At 42.9% G+C, this 17,627-nt stretch overlaps 2 protein-coding genes across 2 annotated transcripts in view; both read right to left on the bottom strand.

Annotated features, from left to right (window-relative positions):
* Positions 1 to 438, bottom strand: part of PTTG1IP (pituitary tumor-transforming 1 interacting protein) — a 34,028-nt gene extending 33,590 nt beyond the window's left edge. Inside the window, exon 1 of the mRNA XM_018574310.1 lies at positions 349 to 438. Coding sequence (XP_018429812.1) covers positions 349 to 415 — 67 coding nt within the window. The 5' untranslated portion in view covers positions 416 to 438. The remainder of the gene's footprint in view (positions 1 to 348) is intronic.
* Positions 439 to 8,594: 8,156 nt separating this feature from the next.
* The window catches only part of LOC108802456 (integrin beta-2-like), a 14,823-nt gene continuing 5,790 nt past the window's right edge, over positions 8,595 to 17,627 (bottom strand). The window contains exons 6-8 of the mRNA XM_018574311.1: positions 15,228 to 15,436; positions 11,493 to 11,659; positions 8,595 to 8,777 (exon numbers count right to left, since the gene is read on the bottom strand). Of these exons, the coding sequence (XP_018429813.1) occupies positions 8,709 to 8,777; positions 11,493 to 11,659; positions 15,228 to 15,436 (445 nt within the window). The 3' untranslated portion in view covers positions 8,595 to 8,708. The remainder of the gene's footprint in view (positions 8,778 to 11,492; positions 11,660 to 15,227; positions 15,437 to 17,627) is intronic.

Consider the following 17,627-nt stretch of genomic DNA (forward strand, 5'->3'; position numbering starts at 1 on the left):
CCCCCCCCCCGCCTCACCCATGGGGTGCTCTCATGCAGGAAATACACCCTGACTAAACACGTCTCTCCTGAAATGTGAAGTGTAACTCAGCCCGAGGACTGACAGAAGTTTTATCCAATAACTAAAGATTCAGCAACAGAAGCGTTAGGGAGCACCCCCTCCCCCTCTACTTCCATAATGAAGTCCCCGATATACCGTACAGGAGTGGCTGGGGCGTTGTGACGGGACGGACGGCTATACAGTGTAACCAGGAAAGTCTCCTAACATGTTCCGAGTCCCCCTGGAAGGTCCGGCCTCAGAGTCCTCCCTCCTCCGTGTTCACTACGACCCTCATTCTCCCTCACTTACCGGTATTAGCCGCGGCGGCCGTTGCCAGAAGACACACAAGAACGGACACATAGTAAACACGGTCCATCTTCCTCACCGATCCTCTCCCTGACCCAGCACGTGATACCCCCACAGCCCCGCCTATTGGTGACGTCGACTATTATTCCCTTCTCTGCAGCCTTTGTCACCGCCCTCAGGGGCGGGGTTTATTAGGCAGCGAGGTCTTGTTGTAGGGCGTGGCTGTGAGAGATGTGTGAGCGCTCCATGACACGGACATGTGACTGGAGCTGGTGGCCGGGGCGAGAGTTCACCTAGGTTGTCACATGCAGTGACGTAACAACCGGGGGGCGTTCGCCCCGGGCGCATAGATGGCGGGGGGCGCCTGCCGCGAATGGAGTGTTTATTAAAAGGTCATGATGAGGGGAATATACTAGAAATAAGAGTGCAAGAAAGAAGCTGGTTGGTTATTATGGGCAACAGTTCCAGTCATATCAAATTCCCTCATTGTCTTTTTACTGGACAACGGAGCAATGGTAGAAGATGGCCTGGTCTGATGAATCATGTTTTCTATTACATCATCTGGATGGCCGGTGCATGTGTGTCGCTTACCTGGGGGAAGGTTTGACAGCAGGATGCACTATGAGAAGAAGGCAAGCCGTTGGGGGCGGTGGGATGCTTTGGGCAATGTTCTGCTGGGAAACATTGGGTCGTTCATATGGATGTTACTTTGACACATACCACCTACCTAAACATTGTTGCTGACCAAGTATACCCCTTCAAGGAAACAATATTCTCCGATGGCAGTGGCCTCTTTCAGCAGAATATTGTGCCCTGCCACACTAAAAGAATGGTTTGATGAACACAACAACAACCCAGATAGCAAGGATAACTTACCACAAACTTGTGGCAGGGTGAAATTGTAATTCTTGTTAACTTGCTGCACACATTCCTGGCAAGTTGTAGACTTGCAGCACACGTTCTAGTTGACACTTTTTGAATTTGTAGCAAATTTGCTTGGCAAGTCTACAGCAAGAGTCCTGCAAGCTCGCTGGTCTGGAGACTTGCAATGCAGACTTGCTGTAATTGTGCAACAAAATTGTGAAGCTTGGCAAGTCTGCAATAGTTTAGCAAGTCATATTTAAACTTGCAGCTCAATTGCTTGCTATCTGGGAAGTTCAAGGTGTTGACTTGGCCTCCAAATTCTCCAGATCTCAATCCAATTGAGCATCTGTGGGATGTGCTGGAAAAGCAAGTCTGATTCATGGAGGCCCACCCTCACAGCTTACAGGACTTCAAGGATCTGCTACTGAAGGCTTCGTGCCAGATACCACAGCATACCTTCAGAGGTCTAGTGGAGTCAATGTCTCCATGGGTCAGGGCTATTTTGAAGGCAAAAGGGGGACCTACTCAATATTAGGTGGTTGGTCATAATGTTTCGGTTGATCGGTGTATATATATGTATATATATTTTTATTTTTTTTGTATAGCCCTTCTCTCATTCTCAGTGGTCCATCATTTTTTTTACACCACAACACCACTTCCTTTAACATAAAATACACTTTTCCAAGCACTTCCGCATGAACCTCTCTAACATGCATGATCCATTCAAATGCAACTAAAGGCAAACTTTTTTTCTTCTAGTTTGGATAGAGTGGAGAGGGATTAGAACATCTGTTTGTATTGCTGTATGTGCCCCCCCCCCCCCCCGTAAGGATGCACCCTCTCTGTTTGTCCTGGTGATTGTTATCACTGAAAATGAAAGAAAATCCCACATTTTAAGATTTCATCAGAACAGGAGTAGATGGGAAATCTTCAAATGGGAACAATAGGTCTGGTGACCCTGCCAACCACCAGGGATTTCCATCTATTTGGAGGGATTTCCTCTCACTTGTTGGGCTATTGCACAGGAAATTTCCCAAAAGGGCACAAATGGCAAAAAGAAACTGACGGGAATATAACCCTTACTCTCTCCAAAACTAAACAAAAAGTTTTTGCTTCAGTATGGGAGGAAGTGACCCCAGAGGAACAAATCCAGAAAACACACATATGATACAAATGTTATAAATTGAGTTGTAGTTCAGTGAGTAAAATAAGTATTTGATCCCCTTCCAACCAACAATAGTTCTGGCTCCCACAGACTGGCTATGTGGTACACAGAGGAGTCCTGTCAATTTAAGAAGGTGTTGCTAACGACAACTCATTATGTATATAAAAGACACCTGTCCACAGAATCTCTTTCTTCCATGCAAACCTCACCACCATGGGCAGGACCAAAAAGCTGTCAAAGGATGGTAGGGACAAGATTGTAGACCCGCACAGTGTTGCAGTGATTATTCGCAAATGGAAGGAATACAAAATAACCATCAATCGCCCTCGGTCTGGAGCTCCATGAAAGGTTTTGCCTCATGGGGTAAGGATGATCACGAGAAAAGTGAGGAATCGGCCCAGAACTACACGGGAGGAGCTTGTGAATGATCTCAAGGCATTTGTGACCACAGTCACCAAACAAACACATTAAGATCCTACAGCGCCCGCAAGGTCCCCCTACTCAAGAAGGTACATGTACAGGCCCGGTTTGAAGTTTGCCAATGAACATCTAAATGATTCAGAGAAGGGTTGGGAGAAAGTGCTGCAGTCAGGTGAAACCAAAATTGAGCTCTTTGGCATTAACTCGACTTGCCGTGTTTGGAGGAAGAAAAATGCTGACTATGACCCTAAGAACACCATCCCTACAGTCAAGCACGAAGGTGGAAACATTATGCTTTGAGGCTGTTTCTCTGCTAAAGGTACAGGCCGACTTTGCCGCATTGAGGGGCCAATTGACAGGGCCATGTATTGTAAAATCTTGGATGAGAACCTCCTTCCCTCAGCCGGAACACTGAAGATGGGTCGTGGATGGGTCTTACAGCATGACAATGACCCAAAACATACCGCCAAGGCAACAAAGCAGTGGCTCAAGAGAAAGCACATTAAGTTCATGGAGTGGCCTAGCCAGTCTCCAGACCTTAATCCTATAGAACATTTATGGAGAGAGCTGAAACTTTGATTTGCCAAGTGACAGCCAAGAAACCTTAATATTTAGAGAAGATCTGTAAAGAAGAGTGGACCAAAATCCCTCCTGGGATGTGTGCAAATCTGGTAACCAACTACAAGAAACGTCTTACCTCTGTGCTTGCCAACAAGAGTTTCTCCACCAGGTACTGAGTCATGTTTTGCTTGGGGATCAAATACTTATTTTACTCACTGAACTGCAACTCAATTTCTAACATTTGTATCATGTGTTTTTTCTGGGTTTGTGGTTGATATTCTGTCTATGCAAGGTAATTGAAGGATGTTATGTATGTTAACTTCATGGTATGCATGTGGATTTAACCGACAGTCCTGACATACTGTATGAGCATCCCAGCCATGACATCCATGTACATATGGTCATAGACAAGGCATGGCCATCATCTGAGGAACTGGCACTAAAGGGCTCTCGGTAGGATCTTACCTTCATGAGTATGTTCATATAATAGTTTGCAAACAAATGTCTTCAGGTGATAACACCTACATATCCAACCACCAAGCTTTGGGCTGGCTCTGGATGGGTAGATTTTTTTGTGAGAACAGGTAGTGAAATATCTGCCTGTGTTTAAACTCAAACTGTTGGGACTGACCATATAATGCTTTTGTGAAGTTACAAAACATGCGCTGTTGATGGGACTTGAAGATAGGTTCAGAAAGCACAGAACAAATTCATTTACTCGAAATAATGTAAGAAACATAAAATCTTCAATTTATTAAGAAACATAATAAAAGAGTTAACACGTATTTTAAAAGTGGTAATAAAATATATAAAAAAATCAACATACAAAGATTGGATATGGGTGCATTTATTTATTTAAACTCTTCTGCCCTCAAAACTCTTTACACCTAAAAAGTTCATATTGCTAAAAAAAAAGATAATCATTGCTTTACATGTTTGGTACATGATGGATGTTTGTAGACACTTCCCGTCTCCTGTTTGTTTTCTTTGCATTTCATCTCTCCCAATTCTCAACTTTCCGGATTCTGTTTTCATGTGGTTCCTTCCCTTACAGGATCCCTTGGAGCCCCCTTTACTTGCACACTCCCGGCTGGCACTTACATGCATCTGCAGAAAGAGATAGCCAGGCCGCAAGCTACTCCCCTGCTCCCTCCATCTCAGGATGCGGGCTTCTTTACTCAGAAGTTCAGGAAAGCTGCACTGTGTGACCTGGAGTCAGCTGCGGTGGTTCCAACCAAGCACCTTAAACTTCATCTGTGCCCAGACTAGCACCTGGTGTGTGTGTACATTAGAAGTCTCTCAGGCTGCCAAGATCTGCTCTCCATAGAAAGAAGCTGAGGTTTCAGTGCATCTGCTGTGAACTTTGAAGATCAATTTCTTTTACAATACGTAAAATACATATATGTAAATATATTAATGTGCATAGTCTGGGCACAGGTTCACTTTAAGGTCTGCATAGACACATAGATAGTGATGCAGGCATAACCTAACAATGCCCAGCCGGAGAGAGTTGGGGAAGGCGTGTTGCCAATATCATTGGTATAGTGTTCGGGCAAAATTTTATAGCCTGCCTGATCACTATTAGTGATGAGCCGAACACCCCCGTGTTCGGTTCATATTCGAACGGCCGAAAAGTTCAAATGCGAACTCAAACTCAATGCAAGTGAATGGGGGTCGAACGTTTGAAAATGAATGTCCCCTTTAAGAGGGCTTATACAGGCAGTCCCGGGGTTACGGACGTCTGACTTACGGACGATCCATACTTACAAACCGGGTCCACAGTTCTCCTATATGTACCGGCAGCTCCGGCCGCTGCTCCTCTGCCCCGCCCCCCTGCTTCCTCTTCATTGCAGGCTGGGAGCCATACCCAGCCTGCTATTGGATATTGTAAAATGCAATAGCAAGCTGGCTATTGCACCCGCCCACTTCCTGCTGTCAATCAGCATGGGGGGACCTTCTCCTTCAGGCCCCTCCTCTGCTGAGCCCTGATTGGGCAAAGTCTTGCACCTGGCCTGTGGTCAGGTGCAAGACTTTAACAAATCAGAGCTTCAGTGGGCATTTTGCATTATGGAATGTCCGCGGTCGAACAAACTGCGAACATCCCAAGTTCAGCGTTCGGCAAGCGCTGGAACTGCCGATGTTCCATTCGAACTCATGTTCGAATCGAACACTCGGCTCATCCCTAATTACTATTTCCTCCAAGAATACTCAGCCAGCAATGTCTTTGCCACCTCAGAGACATAATATTGTCACAAGATCTAGCAGAAATAGCTAAACTGTACAACAGTCATCTCCTATCTATGGGTATCTGTAAACCTCATTACAGACCTTTCAATGTCAACATCAGATAAACAAATGTATGCATAATTTAGATATATAGTATATGTGTGTTTTGCCTACATAGTCAGGCTCGTGATCTGACGTTTCTCTACTGTAATAAGAGCAACACAGATTGGTTATATTATATTGGACAATAAAGAAGTAGCTGCAGACTGATGAGATCTTCCATTTGCTCTCTCCTTTTATCAGCAGGTTCCTTTAACATCACATACGCATGAGGCACACCTGCTGGGCTCCTAGTGGGTCCCTTCCCTCTCCCAGTCTGTGTTCTAAAGTACAGGGAATTACAAGAGGCTGATACCAAACCAATGTCAACTGCTTACAATAGTTGCATTTAAAAATACAATTCCTGATTTTTTTTTAAACAGATGCATAACTGCATTCATTGTTGTTATGTTATATGCTGCTGGAGTTATAGTTTAGCTTCCATCTGTAATTAACCTATGCACCACATAATCACTAATGATAAATGTATTTAATGCATCAATAGGGAATATCAAGTAATGCTGGGCAGCTAAAAGCAACCCTGTGCTCTGAATGGGCAAAGCAACAGATTCACTTTAAAGCCTGATCCCCCAGCCAACACATACTCGCCTATCCTTTGCTCCACTGCTATTTTGTTCACCTGTCAGAAGTGAAGAAAATACCCAGAGGGGAATTTATCAAAAGTGGAGCAGACAAAATCTGGAGCAGATTTGCATGGCAACCAGTCAGCTTCTCTCTTTCATTTTAACTGAACAAACTGAAGAAAGAAGCTGATTAGTTGGTGTGGCCAACTGCTCCAGATTCAGAGTCTGCTCCAGTTTTGATAAATCCACGCCCCTAGTATATTCAAGTATGGAGGAACATGTGATTCACTGCCTTTCCTTTCATGTGACAGTGCTGGAGTATGGTGACTGGCCTATCACTGCCACAAGGGAGCTGGGAAACCAGCAACCTTGTGTAAACCTTGGCTACATCTTACATAGGGCTGTCTTTTTTTTAACTCCTGTCACCACTGTGCACATAGTAGGAACACCACATCATGTAAATGAAGGCAATGGACACTTACTGTAGTTCTCTTAGTCCATCCGGTAAGCGACTCTGCTCTTTTTTGCTACCTTCAAAAGTTTTAGGAGTGTTAGGAGCTTGCTCTGCCCAAAGACAGCGTTGCTGGGGGCTGCATAGAAAGCCCTGTGTGATCTAAAATTACAGAGGCTGTCTTCATGAGCATGTCTGCACACATCCAGTAACAGCAGTGGCTGGATTACAATGCTGGGGGAGCTACCATGCATGCGCATTCAGCAAACACCGCACTGCACATGCATGTACAGGATTAAAACAGAGCGTTAAAAGAATGAGAGTTCTGCTGCTATTGCAACCAAGATGGCAGCGACTCGGGACGGACAGATTTGGAAGACATGCTTTGGAAAGGCAGTTCCACAGAAAGATGTAATCATACACAAAACACACTGCAACATGTCGCTGCATTTTAACTGCGTAGGACAGCTTCTCTTAAAGATTTAGCACCAATACATAGATTCCTAGACTCGTGCAACTCCGATTTCCTCACAAGTGTAAAGCAAAAGCCTCCAGGAGCTTACATATTTTTGGGCTTAGTTCACACAGGCTAGTCTGAAGAGCAATAATTAAAATGTCATCTACAAAGATTCCACCTTTCTAGACGCACTTAAAGCACCATTCAGTTCCAGCCTGGCACTGCAAGACACAGAGGTCTATCTGTTAATGAAACAAGCTGTCATCAGACTACAACAGGCGTTTGCCAAGCTTCAGTACTGATTAAAGCTTGTTGAAAGTGATTGCCAGCATTTCCTTTAAAATCTTTGTTCAACTTTGCCAGACTATAGTGTTGGAACAGGAAGGAAGGTAAGTATTTAACCAGGTGGGCCTCACTCAGTGGTGGTAATCCTTTAGGGGTTCAGGAAAACCGATTAAAGCTTCCTGAAAGCTTTGTACATGCTTGTTGAACACATTGCACTTTAGACAGGTAAATGTAAAGCTGGCTATCCTTATCCTATTTGTCTTGTTTAGCCCCACGGACTGAACGAGAAAAATTGCTCAATTCTTTGTTTAGCGTGGATGGTGGAATAGTATTCTAACAGCAGCGCATGTATCACTTCCAGAATACCCAAACAGATGATTGGCTGCAGCCACTGGTAGGCTGAAAACTGTCCTTCGACAAAAGTCAATTAAAAAATGTGCTTTTCTCAAACAGAGAGATGCCAATGGGGCCACACACTTCTCCAAGGTTTGAGCAGTGTATGGCAAGCTTAAGCAGATATTAAAAAAAGTGAAACTGCCATTAAGAAGCAACCAGGCCCTCTATGCCTAGGACTTACAACTTCTTTCTTCTAGTTTCTAATTACAAAGCATAACTACTATTACAAGTATTATCTGAATTTCTGAAAGGAACTTATGGCAATAATTTAAAATGTATAATATTGAATAATACTCCATTATTTCAGAGCATTTACTAAATATTATCCCAATGGCTTATGATTAAGTGTTGCTAGGTAATATAAGAACGTGTAAATATATCTGACCCAGTTGATTTAATTCAAATCTTGCTTCCAGATGGCTTTAAAGTTATGGAGACTCAGCAGTAAACATTATGCCTCTGATGTACGTACAGTCATTTCACCTAACTGCATCTGTTCCATCGCTTCAGAAAAAATCTATATAATAACAAAGCTTTTCTGCCTTGATTGTCTCTGGTGCGGGCCAAAAGCGTACACAATTTAGGGAGAGGCTTGTAGTCTTCTAGAGCTGTGCAGACATGGTTTTCATAGAAGCAAGAAGATATTAATATTGCACTTGAATAACAGACTTCAGTGGTAATCGTCCTTGTTTTTTCATGTTATGAAGATTTCCCTTTTAGGATTTTCGTGCCCTCCAAGCCAAAGTTGAGATAAGCATCTTTTTACATTCATCAATGTTATAAACCTTTATCATAAGTGTCAATGAAGATAGCGGTGACTAGTTTACTCTCCTGTTCCTGCTATTGACTCTTCAATCATTCTTCACCATGAAATTGTGGATTTTGCACTGTGGTGGTTGCAGTGCTAAATATCGGGTTGATGTTCTAAATAACAATACAAACATTAGATAGTTTAAATGTGGCTTCACGTTAAAATATGATTTCTCAAAATTTCTATTATAACTGGGGTATTCATTCATGACCAGACAATAGTTTCCAACTTGTTCTGATCCTTTCTTTATCTTACCCTTAGGCCCCGTTCACACTGAGCGATTTCTCGCGCTGTAATTCCCGTGATATCACGGCTATTTACCGCGCGATTTTGCTCTCCAATGCTTCTCAATGGGGCTCTGTCAGTCGCTGTCGCGGGTCGTGCGTCGCTACAGCAGGACCCTTTTTGGAGCGGATTTTGCCGTGATTCTAGCTTGCTCAATGCAAGCATTTGCGTGATATCGCGCAAAATGCAAATTGCTCAATGTGAATGGGGCCTTATTTGTACCCGGGTAAAGCAACTGTAATGATCTAATTTTCCTTATTTTGACAAGAAGTGAGCAGTTACTAATCTGCTTTATTCTTAAAATAAACATAAAACAGCAAAATGGAAAATATATACAGTTAACTAATAACTATCTACATTTGCTTCATTCCTTTTTATAAACTACAAATATATTAAATTGGGGTTTGAAGAATACACAGAACCATTCACGTTTGTCTTTCCCCCAAAAGCTGTGTTTCTATAAATGTCAGGGTTTCTTACCCTTCCTTGTGCAGTTGCTTGCAGCATGGCTGTAATGTTCCTGACACTGCTTTTCTTCTTTGGCACCCTCATATGTCCAAACCTTCTAACATCATCACTCTGGTAAACTGATAAGACTCCTGGCAAATTCCTGTCTCACAGTGATGATGCAGGCACCACTTGACTATTTCACCTTGTCGATTCAGTCTCCGCCCTTTCATTTGTTCTGATCTACCAAGTGCTTTCCTGTTCTCCATGTACGCCCCTGGCTCTGGCTGACTGATCTCCTGGTTTCTGACTCCAGCTATTGTCTCTGTTCATCCTGCCTTCTGTGCTGCCTGACCTGGCTTGACTGATTACCCTTTATGGCATCTGACCCCTGGCCTGGCACTGACGATGTCCTGGAATTTGTCTATTTTTTTTGCCATTTATGTTTATTGTTGTTTTCAATAAACTCCTTTTATTTTTAAACCTGCACTCCAAGTTTCAGTCTGCTTTCTTGGTTCCCCAACAATAAATCCTAGTTAGTCCTACACATGAACATGAATTAGGGCCAATTTGGTCAAAACCAGTTAAAGTGACGTTAAACTCAGGAGTTAAATCTTAAAAATGCATTTAAGTGCTTTAACTATTAACATAAAGAGTAGCTTATTCGTGTATCAATGAGCTGTGGATCCTCAAATAATCTCTGAATTCATGCTGACACTGTTTTTCCTTCTGGAGGGTGGCTACTTTTGTTCCCCATGGTCCCTGTGTGTGTTGTAAAGTAGCCACAACACCAAGCTCCCTCCCCGATGGACTACAATATCATATTTAGTTTACTAATTTGTATTGAGATTGTAGACTTTAAAGTTCCTTTTCCTTTTTGTTAAGAATATGTAAATGGTTAAATGTCCATAAATTGAACACAGGCGCACTTAAATAAAGAAAGTGGAAGGGATTTAGGCTAATAAAAATATTCTAAGAGTATTAAAACTAGACATGTGCGATTTGTTTCGAATCGAAATTCGGACACATTTTTGGAGATTCGGATGCATCTGAATTCCGAATTACAGCTAAAACGAATACAAACGAATCGAAATTCGGACGAAATTTCGGAGATTCGGATGCATCCGAATTACAGCTAAAACAAATGCAAAGGAATCCGAATTCCCGATTTCCCGAAATTTCATTTATTGGACGAAATTTCGTTAGCAGCAAAGTGACATTAGAATTTTTTTTTTACAGTCTGCAGAAGATGATAAAACGTATGCAGAAGATGAAATTCGTTAGCGGTAGTCCGGTCGAAATTTTGTTTATTGGACAAAATTTCGTTAGCAGCAAAGCGACATTAGAATTTTTTTTTTACAGTCTGCAGAAGATGAAAAAAAAAAGCGTGAGGTTCCCCCCCAATTCATACCAGACCCTTCAGGTCTGGAAGCAATGTTAGGAGGGACCCTCCCCCAAGTTAAAACAAAAAAAAGTGCGTGGGGTTCCCCCCAAAATCCTACCAGACCCTTTAGGTCTGGTAGGAATTTTAAGGGGGAACCCCAGCCCCAAAAAATGGGGAAAAAAGAACGTGGGGTCCCCCCTAACAGTCCTACCAGATCCTTCATCCGAGCACTGGCCCAGCAGGGCAGGAAAGGAGGGGACAATCGAGCGCCCCCTCCCTGTGACTTACCAGGCCACGTGCCCTCGGCATTGGGAGGGTGTTCCCGTGCCGATGGGGACAAGGGCCTCTTCCTCACAACCCTGACCCGGTGGTTGTAGGGGTCTGCGGGCAAGGGGACTTATTTGCATCGGGGTACCCCTTTAAATAAGCGGGCACCCAGATGACACCCTCCCCCCTTGTGAATGACTAAGGGGTACTTGTACCCCTACCCATTCACTAAAGGGTTAAATCAAATAGTTAGTAAAAAGTCCAGACTTTTAGATAAAAGTCTGGACTCAATTGCGGACCCGAATCCGAAAAACTAAATATGCAAAATCCGAAACTAAACTAAACAAATTTTTTGCTGGTGCACATGTCTAATTAAAACCATTTAACCCCTACGTGACTGACGACGTACAGTGTACGTCGCCAACAGGCATTTATAACAACTTACCTTGTTCCATTTGGCCTTTTGTTTCTCCTTCTCAAATCTTTCGTACTCCTTTCTGTCTGTTATGTATGTTATACATTTCCAGATAAGTAGACAGATCACACCAATAAGAAGCACACCTCCAAAGGTGCCTCCCACTATGGCATATACGTTGGGGGCTTCAGGACACTCTGTGGAGGAAATTAACGTTTAAAACACAGTCTCATGCAGGAAGTTGTATTAAATGCTGAATTGCAGGCAAACAGTTATATACACAGATAAAAATGTGAGCTGTTTCAAAGCTAAGGATTTGTATTTTGGTCCTCCAGTTCTGAGAGTTATGCAGAGCTGCAAAACAGCAAAGCCAGGCTGGGGACCTTAATTTTCTCTACTGCAGCTTAGCAATACAGATAAGTCACCTTCTCGTTCCCAACATGTGATTGGACAGCTAAGGTGTAGAGATGAGCCCCGGCTGGGTGCAAACACAGTTCGCCTGAGTTTACCAAGCCCGTTCTAATCAGTTGTGGAGAGGTGCATTCCCTGCCCCACAGCTATATGTCCAAAAGGGGTGGGAAATGCACCTGCCACCAATGAATGGGCTGGGAGGGGGTGGCAGTCACAATTTTGCGTGGGCTTTGGTGAACTCAGGCAAACTGGGTTCACAGCAAGCTCATCTCTACTAAGGAGCAGCAACAGGCTAAAAATATCTGTTTTTTCTTCCTATCAGCACATGTCATTGGCAGCAAATGTGAATTAAGGACAACTGAATGGTCCCAAATACTGCCCCTCCCTCTTGCAGTCTAACTGCTGCTGTACTGGGGGTTACAGGTGGAAACCAAGTGAAACTGAGATATTTAGAATATATAAATAGTTGCATTATTAATATTTTTTAACAATTACATAACAACACTTGGTGTACATATCTATGGTGTCCATTTCTTTCTACATTATTGTGACGGTGGCCATCCGTCAACTACTGAGCACCCATGCTACTTTTATGGACAAGCGGTCAGGAGTGCAATGGGTACATGGATAGTAATGAGATTTGGGCACCCTAAAACTATTTAGAAAACCCAGCCGTCCCCTCACTTTTATGAAATTCACCACTTCCAGACATGATAGGCCATACTACCGATTGAACAAATTTGTTTTTTAGAGAGTTTTCAAAAGTTCAATTCCCCCGTAAATGCCAGAGCAGCAGAACTCTGTCTAACAAGCCTGTGTTATGGCTGTTTTACGGTTTTATGGTCAACCTCATAATTAGTTATCAATTGACCGATCCCCAAGTAAGCAGATTCCACCTAGATAGCCTGGACGCAGATGACCCGTGATAAGCCCCGTTAACAAAACTAGTTTCGAAATTTCCATGAAACTCTGGTCGCATACATACCATCCACCCCTGTCATATGAGGTACAGATGGCCAAAGACACACCTTACCCCTTCTAAGGGTGCCATACAGCACAAGTCTGTCAAATTTGGTATGTATAAAAAGCTAATTTCATAACGTACAATAATTTATGGTTTATCAGATGGCATGTCAGTGAATAAAAATCTGGCTGTATTTAGGAAACTGACATTATGGGAGGACCAGGTGAAAAATCATAAAGTGCTTCAGCCTTCCTATTTCACACCCCTGGGCCTTTCTGACTGGGTGGGAGCTGGCTCATTGACACCCTCTACAAGGCCCACAAAACGTTGCTGCAGACGGCAGCTGGAGCTCTCCTTTACCATCAAGACAAAAACATCTGCCAAGAGACTGGCTTCTAGAGAGCTATTTTTTCTCAATTGAATAGACTCTGCTGAAACCCATAGAACCCAGGACTTGGGCTAAGTAACTTCATCCTTTTTTCCCTTTTGTTTTGCTGTTGTATTATTTGTCTCTTTTCTGTGACATCTGTTGTGTATATTTAGTAGTGCAGTGCAGTGTATATTTAGTAGTGCAGTGCAGACAAGAGAGTATGGAGCCGGCCTCCCGGCCAATCAGAAAGCAGGGCGTCTAGTCATTACACGGCGCCCGGCTTCCTGATTGGCTGGCCAGACGGCTCCGGCTGGGTACCGGACGAAGGTGGCGTTCTCGCTGGAGAGGCCCCGGGGGTGACAGGCTGCACATACTAAGGTAAGAGGGGACTTTCTTGTTAAATCGGGAAGCCGGGTGGTGACTCTTTACACGCTGCCTGGCTTCCCGGCTAATCAGGAAGCCAGGTGGCGAGTCATTACACGCCACCTGGCTTCCTGAATGGGACTTCCGTTACTCGGTAATTGTATCGGCGAGTACCGAAAAAAAATTAGCGGTACTCGTACTCGGTACCAAAATACCGGTATCGGTGCATCCCTAAAAAAATGTACGTTTCTGTGTTCATATACAGCAACTGCATATGCCTGCTTCATGTAGACTTGGTGTACATTACTGGCATATATTTTTTAAAAATACCTTTGCAAAGGTGGAAATGGACTTTAAATCTTTGTAGTATTAGGTATAAGCGTGTAGAACAGGGGTAGCCAACATGCCTGTGGCTGTCAAAGTTTTGCAATGCTTTATGGGACTTCCCATGAGTAGACATGGGTTTATTTTATAGTTCCACAACAGCTGGAGTGCCAAAGTTGCCTACCCCTATGAATAAGCTACCTCTATGAAGAAGCCTACGGGTGAAACATGTGAGAGGTTGTAGCTGGTTGGGGGTGTGCAGTGCTGGTATTTGTTGCTTTATACACTTTTATTCACTGTTATACTGGATTTGCTGTGAATTTCAATAAAGTCTGAAGTATTGGAATTCTCTGGATAGTGCGGTCTGTTTGTATACTACTATATTAAAACTCTTATTTCCATTACTACTACAGTCAACCAATGCCTGAATTTCCAGCATTAAACTACTAATAGATTGTTCCTAGAACACTGCCAATCACAGTGCCAACATCTTCCTTCTTGTCATCATCGGTTTGGCCAGCTCGATGCTGATTGGCCGAAAAACCCGCTTCCCAGCCAATCAGATTCGAGTCGGCCGAACAGCCGGCTCGATGGTGATTGGCTGGGAAGCCGGCTCCATGCTGTTTGACCAGCTCGATGCTGATTGGCTGGGAAGCTGGCTTCCCAGCCAATCAGGAAGGCGGCTGATAACTTGCCGCCTGGTCATAACCCGCCACTCATCTTCCTGATTTCCCAGGAAGAAGGCTCCATGTTCCCCTAAGGTACTGAGGAAAATCTTCCTCTGACTGGAAGTTCTAGTATCGGGGAAGGTATCGGAGCATTTGGGCGAGTACGAGTACTTGCCCAAATACGCGGTATTGGCACCGATAACGATACTAGTATCGATGCATCTCTAATTTGTACTACTGAATCATAATTTTGGAAATGAACACATTCTTGAAATCAGGCTGGAGTATACCCTACATTTAGCATTACATGTTAGTTCTTTCATGGTGCCGATGCCCAACTTCTCATGTATGCAGGTAAACATGTTCCTTGCGGCAATTATAATAATTAGATTCCTAACTTCAACAAAATGGTAATGGATAGATTGGGGAAGAGTCAAAACAGGACACAACCGGACACAGACACAACAGAAAGTAAATGTAAATATTCCCAGGATGGAGATGAATTCCACATCTGATAACTGTTACAAGAACAGGGGGTCCCCACTGGAAGATTTATCCCCTATTCCTGTTCCGATAAGAACTATAACAGTATGGATTTTCTATCAATTTCTCTCCTAGTTACAATAGATTTGTGCAGCACTGAAAGTTCCTCTGCTGCTGCTTACCTCTTTTTAGGGTATACTTTATGGTGTATTGGTCTTCACCATCATTTTCACGTAATGCATACTGCATCCAGCAGTTCTCTGAATCCTTCTCCCTGCAGAATGTCTCTTCTGTTAGCTGGTCCACTTTTTCAGCTGTTACACTAGGACAAGCATGTGTACAGTTCCTGGAGCTCTGTTCCCCTTGCTTTATATAGCATTCAACACAAGGCCTGTTATGAAAATAAAAAAGGCAAATACTAATTTTAAATAATACCTGAAATATCTTGAACTTCAGGCAAACAGGAAATTCACAGAATTCAAACCTATATTAGAGCTATTTTACTTGCAAAGGGCTTGTATTACTCTGCATTCATTCCTGAGATTTCTACAGCCTTGTCAGACTGCAAACCCAGCCTAGAGACATGACGTTTCTCTACTGCAATAGGTAATACCATTAGGTCTTGTCCCTGTTCCCAGCCTGTGACTGGAGAGTGAAGAGGAAGCAGCAGGCTCTCTGTCATTTACTACTGTTGGTATGTTCTTTGTTAGCATGGACAATGAAGCACAACTGACTGGCTCCTTGTGAAGCCCCTTGCTGCCACCAGTTTGAGTTCTGCTGTACAGGGGAATGGAAAAGACTGATGTCAAGTTTAATTTAGGGGCTTGCACTAATTGCTTTAAAAAAAACACTTAATGATTTCTTAATAAAACACATACAGTACCTGCATAAATCAATGTTTTTTGTATCAGACTGGAATTCAACTTTAATAGCTAGGAGAACCCCATCTGATCCACCCATTAAAGAAAAACCCTTTGAAGGACTCCAGTCAGGATCCATTAATGTGTATTTGATGTTTATTGTAGGTTTTTGGTGACAGTGAGCTGCACCAGTGCCAGCGTGATGAATGTTCCATAAGGTTGGGGAGGACTGAGTGGAAGGGCATTATGAATAATGGTTACTATGAAGCCACAGAAACTAGACATTGTCTGAGACAGACTTCACTTTCTATCACAGACCAAAACCCTTTTAATTGTATTATAATCCGAAGATAAGACATTTAAATATCTACACTTTTTACATATTTCTAATTGTTTTCCTGCAGTTTTAGTATATGTAAATCCAATCACTAAAATTTCATATAATCTTTACCATGGTTGGGTGAAATTATTACAGTTGTCATCTACCCCCTAGCTGTGATATATGGAAAATCAAATAATGCCAGTGACAGGTATGGTTAACTATGCCTTGGCCTGTCACAGCTGTAATTGGTTAAAGGGAGCTGTCCCCAATGGGGTAACCCAATACTTTACAAACTTGGAATATCAAGACCTGCCCTACTTCATCAACCATGGAGCAATCTGCTTTAAGCTAAAGTGGTTTAGTAAAGTTCCTGCCAACTAGCTGCATCTACTACTTCCAGATAAATGATCTCTCTGAAGCTGTAAAATGTGAAAGTTGATTGCTCACAAAAAAATGTTACAATTTATTTTCAGAACAGACACTATTATAGGCCCCTTTCACAGGGCCAGTCTGATTGGGTTTTCTTTCCCACTTTATCAGGTGGGCCCGATCAAATAACCAATGCTAATCTATGGGCAGACTGGTCTAAATGTACGGGCGTCCGTTTACACCCGGTTACACCTGACTCCGGGAAAACAAACAGAAGAGTGTTCTATTTCGATGGACCTGATCATGCCGGATTGGGGGTAATCTGATGTAAACGGACACATGTCCGTTAACTTCGAATATCCCATAGACCAACATGGGGTCCGGTCATTTCAGTTTTTGGATACAGATGACATCTGATCTGTATCGCTCCGATTCATGCACAGATCCCCTCCTGATTAGCCTGTGTGAAAGGGGTCTAATTCGTACAGAATCAAATGAGAAAGTTATATAGTGTTGTGAAGGGGGAATTCTCCACAATTGTCAAATTGATTAGCAATCACTCAGGCAGGATAGCTTCAAGAAGTAGGTTTATTTTAGCTTTCCAGCTGGGAACATGTAGGACACATTCAAATAATATGGGTTTGTAGGCCCCTTTTTTCAAGAGTTTTGAACAAAATAACCATCTGGGTTAACTTGAATTATCTCCAAAATTCAGATGATAATGACACCTGTACTCGTATTTGATTGTGCCACGATCATTAGATGGGTCCTCTTGTCTTGATAAGGCCCCCTCATATCAAGGTAACCGGGCAGCTGGCTTGGCAATGAAACTATTGCTCATTAAACCAAGTTCCTTCATGTCAAGATTAGAGGACAGCTGTGAATTAAGCCAAGGTCAGGAAAGTTGTGTATAACTTTCTGTCATTGAACTCTTGTTACCTTGTCCTATAAGGCCTACATCTTCTACATGAACTCTAATTACCTTGGCACACAATACAAAAAGTTTCACATGTTGTTTATTCATGCAGCTA

Source organism: Nanorana parkeri, unplaced genomic scaffold, assembly GCF_000935625.1.
Source record: "Nanorana parkeri isolate BGI_ZX_2015 unplaced genomic scaffold, ASM93562v1 scaffold2874, whole genome shotgun sequence".
NCBI classification, from domain to species: Eukaryota; Metazoa; Chordata; class Amphibia; order Anura; family Dicroglossidae; genus Nanorana; species Nanorana parkeri.